This window comes from Lactuca sativa, chromosome 7 (genome assembly GCF_002870075.4).
Source record: "Lactuca sativa cultivar Salinas chromosome 7, Lsat_Salinas_v11, whole genome shotgun sequence".
Lineage (NCBI taxonomy): Eukaryota > Viridiplantae > Streptophyta > Magnoliopsida > Asterales > Asteraceae > Lactuca > Lactuca sativa.
The window spans coordinates 81651316-81657923 of NC_056629.2; the positions used below are offsets into that span (position 1 = coordinate 81651316).

Consider the following 6608-nt stretch of genomic DNA (forward strand, 5'->3'; position numbering starts at 1 on the left):
TATATATATATATATATATATATATATATATATATATATATATGTGTGTGTGTGTGTGTGTGTGTGTGTGTGTGTTTTAATAGAAAGAAATGAAAATATGTTGCTAGACACACAAATAAATAAATAAATAAATATTCATTTCTCTATTCCCTTGCTAAAAAGAACATTACAAAATGCTCAAATGCCTTTGTTTTGAACATTTTGCAGTGTTTTTCCCCATTTCGTAGTTGGCACCAAGAAATTTGTGGTTATATGCATTTTTTTTCCTCACTTTTGAGATATTCTTTGGAAAAAAAACTTGAAAGTTTAGACTATATTTGTCTTTTTTTTTTTCTTAATATTAGTTAGATTTTAACCCTTTTAGATTCGTATTTGCTAATGATGCATTTTCCAATAATATCTTACATGGTATGGTCTCTCCCTGTTATGGATTTGGGTCCATTCATGGCAACCTATGGCTTCACGTTACCGTCTTATTCACAACTCCGTCGTATCCACCTTTCAAATTTATTAACTTTTAAATTATATCATGTCGTATTGCACATGTATACAACTATTATATATTTTAAAAAAAATGACCTACTTTATATTCATCTATAATTTTTTATTATATTAGAAATGGTTCATTTGCCCTCCCCATTTCATTAGCCTTCCATTTAATTATACCATCACAAAGAAACCCAAACATTGTCAAAATTTTGATGGGTACATGTATTACCGCTGATCATTCGGTTCATACAATAATATAAAAATTGTAGGCAAGGAGCAATTAATTGATATTAAAAAAAAAAATCCTTAAAGAATCACCATCACTCCTCATCGGAATAATTGAACTTTATGGAGTGAGATTGTAAGTCTATTAGGCCTCCTCTATAACTTCCACGTTTCTTCTTTGTCTTCTCATGTCGAAAATCCCTATAGGCCAAAAAGAAAGAGACCCAAGTGAGGATCTGTGTATTGGATATTGTACTGTGTTTGACATGCATTGAACTGGACTAAAAGTCTAATTATGGTACAAGATATTTTCTATTATTTGGTAGAAATTTTCATCTTCCTTTGTTGGTCAAGTATTCTAATTAAATATTTATGTCAATATTATTATGTGATGATATAAGTTTGACCATGGTTGACCAAACATACCTCCCTCTCACTTGACCTAGAACTTCTTGTGCTTTAGCACCATAACCAATCTCTGCACCATCCTGCAATATGCAATTTAAGAACATTACATTTATACTTGTTTGTTAAAGGACTAAATACAAAAAAAAAAAATAGTAACATACTTTCATTTATTTTTTATAATAGCATCTTAGTTTCATATATTTAAATGTAACCATTTCTCAAAAACATCAAGTGAGAAAAAGTTGGGGGATAAAAGGTTAATCATCTCACCTTAGCCCAATATGAATTATCTTGCAATTTCTCGTGTGCGAATTCCACTTGATCGATTTTCACCCTTTGAAATGCATTTACTGTTTTTGGCTGCATCAAATCAGAAATCAAGATAAGGCTTTCTAGGGCACAAAGAAAAACAAAAAGAATACCAAATACAAGTTTAATATGAACACAAATCTATCAAGAAAAATGTATGCATACCTCAGTTGTAACATTTTGTTGTTTTTTTGTTGATTTATGGGCACCCGACTTTTCACCATTCATCTCAAGTTGCCCATTTGTCTGTTTATTAGATGTTTCTTGTCCATTGTTTTCTTCCTTTTTACTCTTTTTTTCTTTTAAAGTTTCAGTCTTTTGGCACTTGGATTCTTCAGTAACTATCTCATTTTCATCAGAATCGGATCTTTTTCTTTTCTTGGAACTCTTTTCTTCTTTTTTAGTCTCATATGGCTCAATACCTTCCTTTTCAGTGTCTCCAGAATCATTGCTCAACTTCTTATTCTTCTTTTTCTTCTCTTTGTCTGCAACTTTCTTAGTTGAATCCTCTATTTTTAATCCATTTATTGTATCATTTACGGGTGTTTTTACTACAATAGATGTCGCTTCTTCAGCTTGAATAGAAGAATTCGAATCATGTTTGATTTTCTTTTTCTTTTTCGGTTTTGTTTCTCGTTCATTGACTATGATATCTTGACCACAATTCTTACCAAATTCGAATATCTTTTTATCAGTGACTTCTTGTTGATCTTTAATAGCACCGTTTTCACTTTCAATGACACCCTTTTTCTTCTTCTTTTTGGTTGTTATTTCCTCATTGGTGATGCAAAAGTTATCTTTTTTTATAGCCTCATCATTTCCTAACACTGCAACAACCATATGATCAATGTCACATAGACAAGTATATATATAAGGCTAAATACAAGAAACAGCAACGTGGTTATAACTATTTGTATTATAGCATTGTCCTCCATTTTTTCTTAGTAAAGTTTTGTACTTTAAGTAAATAATAATATCCAATTGTAGCATTGTGCTTTCAAATTTTATCCTTGTAAAGATATTGTACTTTCAAAATCTATCACATATAAAAATGAAACTTTTGTATTTGGATTTGGATGACATTGTTATAATTGGGAAGATATTTTTAATACAATATTGTAATAAGGAGAAATGAAAGTAGGATGTTATAATAAATCAATGAAATGTGTTGCTGTTTCTTGCATTCAATCCATATATTATCAGAATTTTGACTGAATTACCTGGTGTATTGCTGTTGTTCTTATTACTATCAGCATTGCTGCATAACATAAAAAACAGAAGCTCAAGCTGATGAGATCATTATATATTTTATCAGATAATCAACTAGAAAACAATTAGGAAAACAAGAGGCTCGACATATGTTTTACTTTATAGGTTTTATTGTTTCAATGCAAAGATAATAATGCTAATTACATTTCATATGATAAAAATTTAGCTTTTTAAGATCGATGCATGATAATTACTGCTTCATTTAATCAAACTTGGAAAGGCACTAGAGCTATAAATATAATACACTAATGTGACTTTTTCTCATCTTACCAAGTGTTGTAGTTGCAGAATATGTCCTCCAAATGTAGCAGAGAAGCCTTTTGTGTATCAGTCTACATTAAATAAAGTACAATCATCAAGAATTCCAACGTTAATTTGAAAATGTTATACAACATGATAATTGATAGATAATAAACAGTAAAAAGTAAACATTTTTTTTATCAAGAAAAATCATTACAACATGGGTTTTCATCATTATCACCATATTCATGATTCAAGTTCCTGGGAATTTTGCAATCCTATGTTGGGAGATGCGACAGACCAAAGAGGCTTCTAAGGTGACATTTCTTTTTTTTTCTTAATTAACTTAATGAGAGCAGTACTTAATCTGGTAAGAGCTATAGAATCTTATGTTATGACTCTTAGGGATAACAGCAAATGTTCACATTTGTTTCTTATGTTATGACTCTTAGCCATAACAGCAAATCTTCACATTTGTTTCTTATATTCTTTCTTAGTTAGCATTTGCAGTTCTACCAGGAAATCATACACAGCTAAAGGTTCGAATCATTGGTAGCAACATCAACAAACAAAATCTATATATGATTATCCAGTACAAAAGCTCAAAGCCTTCCTAGGAGTCCCTATGGCGATATCAATTAATAAGTTCCAAGCTTTGCATCCTACAAGCTTTGTTAGGGGGGTGTTTCATTGTGCTTTTAAAATGAGTCACAATAACCCAAACTGTTCTGCAAAAACAGATTAAGATTTTGATTTTCTGTTCAAGACAATACCTTGCTTTAAGAAAATTATAGAGATAGATTTGAAGTTACCACATTGTCGCTAATTTTAACATTAAGCAACTAATCAACTGATTTTCATTATTCAACTCACAAGAATCGCTTGTAAAACACATATCCAGTTATCGAAGCAACCCCTTAATCAGCTTTAACTGCTCGTACAGCACACTCGTCTATGAATATGTGGATATATGGTTACAATATAATATGCATATATATAGGAGGGATGGAGGGACCTGAATTGGAGCTTCTGACTGAAATCGTTTGAGGGTTTTGGAGAATCCGTTACGATGGAAGTAATCAAGTATAGATTGGTGAAGAGCTCCTTTCAATTCGGGGGTTAAAGATGTGATGTTGCTGCTATTTTCCTCCTTCAAAGCAGAAGCAGCCATCGTGCTTCTTGAACTATGCTGAGCAAGGAGAACTTGGCGAGGCTTAAATGCAAGTAGGGATATAGAGGACGCAGTAGTGTGAGAATTGCTAGGATTTTTGGTGTCCAAATGGAGCATTACAAAGAAAGAGCTCTGCGTCTGTGTGCTGGGCCAAACAAGGTTTTACAAAGTTGCAAATTAGGGTTCTATTCAATTGGGGTAAAATAGAAAGAAAATCACGGTTCTATAGTTTAACCGGAAACATATGCAGTTTTTGTAACGGTCATTGAATAATGTCACACGGTTAAAACACAATTCTTGACTCGACCCGATACACGACATAAAATAATTGGGTTTAGGTTGAGCTTTTTAACCCGCCAACTCGGTTATTAAACGAGTTATATGTGGGTTTTTCAAAAAATAAACGGGTTGACCCGCCAACCCGTTTATATTTTTAATAAAAGAAATATTTTATTTTTAAATGTATTTATGTATCAAGTATTAAAACTTAAGTGTCTAAATGGGAATTATGGTTATTACTTTAGCACTTAAATTATCTATGTTTGTATTAATGTTTAGTTTGAACATGTTTCTAGCGTTTAACAAAACGCTCCGTTTTGAACAGAAAGTCTTGTTCGGCACTCCGGTTGGCCGGTTCGTAGGTTAGATTTCATAAATAAAATTGACAATTAAACATGAATAAATTCTTGATGGTTGATGCAAACATATCCGGATTTTAGACACTTAAGTTTTAGGGCGTGTTCGGCAAAATTAGCTGGTAGCTTGTAGCAGGTAGCTTGTAGCTTGTAGCGTTTTGTTAAACGCTACATGAAGTAGCATTTGGATTTGGAGCGTTTTAATTAAACTAAACGCTAGAAGCTTGTAGTGCCAAAGGAAGCTTTTTGTTTTAAACGGAACGTTTGTCAAACGCTAGAAGCTAGAAGCTCTCAAACGCTCCAAAACGCTCCGTGCCGAACACACCCTACTTTATGTAACGTTTAACAAAATGCTACAAGCTACAAGGTACCCGCTACCAGTTAATTTTGCCGAACACGCCCTAAAACTTAAGTGTCTAAAATTCAGATATGTTTGCATCAACCATCAAGAATTTATTCATGTTTAATTGTCAATTTTATTTATAAAATCTAACCCACGAACCGGCCAACCAGTGACTCGTATAAATAAATGGGTTGGCGGGTCATATAAGGGTTTATATTCCAAACTCGTCAACCCATGACCTGTATATTTTAAATGGATCGTGTTTGGGTTGGCATATTTTGACCCGTCAACCCGCCAACCCGAACACGACACGATTGTTAGGCCTAATCATGATAGGGATGGAGTCGAGTCGGCAAGCTCGGCAAATGCCACCATGTTCCAACCTGACAAGTTGGGAGGGTTAACTCGGTATGGGTGTAGATGACAGAATTATAATGTTCATATAATATGGTTATTTGTATTATAATTTATTAAGTATTTGTAATAAAAGTATCTTAGTTAAGTTTATAAAAACCTAATAAATATTAGATTGTTTTTGTAAAATGATGAAAGTTGAATAAAAAAATTATATCTAAAATATTATTTTTAGTGTTAAATATAGTGTAATGGGTTTGAAGAATTTAATGTTTACATTATCTTTTACACTATAATTATAAATATAATGTAAAGATATAGTATTAAGGGTTGGAAATGGTCTAAATATTCGACCTCTTTATTTCCACCACCTTCAAACCTTTTCCAGCTCTGAAAATGGCTCAATTTTGGACCACGATGAAAAGATCATTTTGGCTTGTGCATGGGTCGACAGGGGTGTGCAAAAAAACTGCAAAACCGAAAAACTTAGCCGAACCGGCCAATCCGAAACCGAAAAAACCGGATATCAACGGGTCGGTTTTTTGTTTTGATATTTAGTATCCATGGATACCCGAACCGAACCGTTTGATTATATATATATATATATATATATATATATATATATATATATATATATATATATATCCGGTTGATATCCGGTTTTTTCGGTTTCGGTTTTCTTCGGTTATGTTTTTTTTCGGTTTCGGTTTGGCTGGTTCGGCTTGGTTTTTTTTGCGGTTTTTTGCACACCCCTATCAACCCACACACGAACCAAAATGATATGTTCATCCGTGATCCAAAATTGAGCCATTTTCAAAGATGGAAAAGGTTTGAAGGTGGTGGAAATAAAGAGGTTGAGTATTTAGACCATTTATGTGTGATTGTTTTATTTCAAATTTGATTATTTTTGGTTTAAAATTTTCTAAGAAAATTATGAGTTTTAATAAGTATGATTCAGAAACAAGACCAATGATTGGCTGGATTAGCATAAAACGCGCAAATAAGGATGTAAGCCGCGATGCCGGACCACAATCATCGTCGGGACGACTCTCCTCTGTTCATAATTATTAAAATAAGTAAGCTTTCTTATAAAATTTTAAAACAAAATAAGTCAAATATGAGTAGACTTTCACGCATATTATCCAAAAGATACATTCATGGTAAA

At 32.5% G+C, this 6608-nt stretch overlaps 1 protein-coding gene across 1 annotated transcript; it reads right to left on the reverse strand.

Moving 5' to 3' along the window:
• Window positions 1-687: 687 nt before the first annotated feature.
• LOC111913985 (suppressor protein SRP40) lies at window positions 688-4303 on the reverse strand. The gene is made up of 7 exons (XM_023909718.3): window positions 3956-4303; window positions 2971-3032; window positions 2652-2689; window positions 1597-2258; window positions 1393-1482; window positions 1141-1202; window positions 688-915 (listed from the first exon to the last, which is right to left on the reverse strand). Exons 1-7 carry the CDS (start codon window positions 4226-4228, stop codon window positions 810-812), a joined length of 1293 nt encoding a protein of 430 aa, XP_023765486.1. The 5' UTR covers window positions 4229-4303; the 3' UTR covers window positions 688-809.
• Window positions 4304-6608: the final 2305 nt, after the last annotated feature.

Bases quoted from the DNA above. Each gene is read 5' to 3' on its own strand.
- LOC111913985 (XM_023909718.3), bottom strand. From the start codon at position 4,228: ATGCTCCATTTGGACACCAAAAATCCTAGCAATTCTCACACTACTGCG. The intron at 1,483-1,596 runs GTATGCATACAT...GATTTGATGCAG, and splicing joins AACAAAATGTTACAACTGAG to CCAAAAACAGTAAATGCATT. The intron at 916-1,140 runs GTATGTTTGGTC...TTTGGCCTATAG, and splicing joins CTAGGTCAAGTGAGAGGGAG to GGATTTTCGACATGAGAAGA.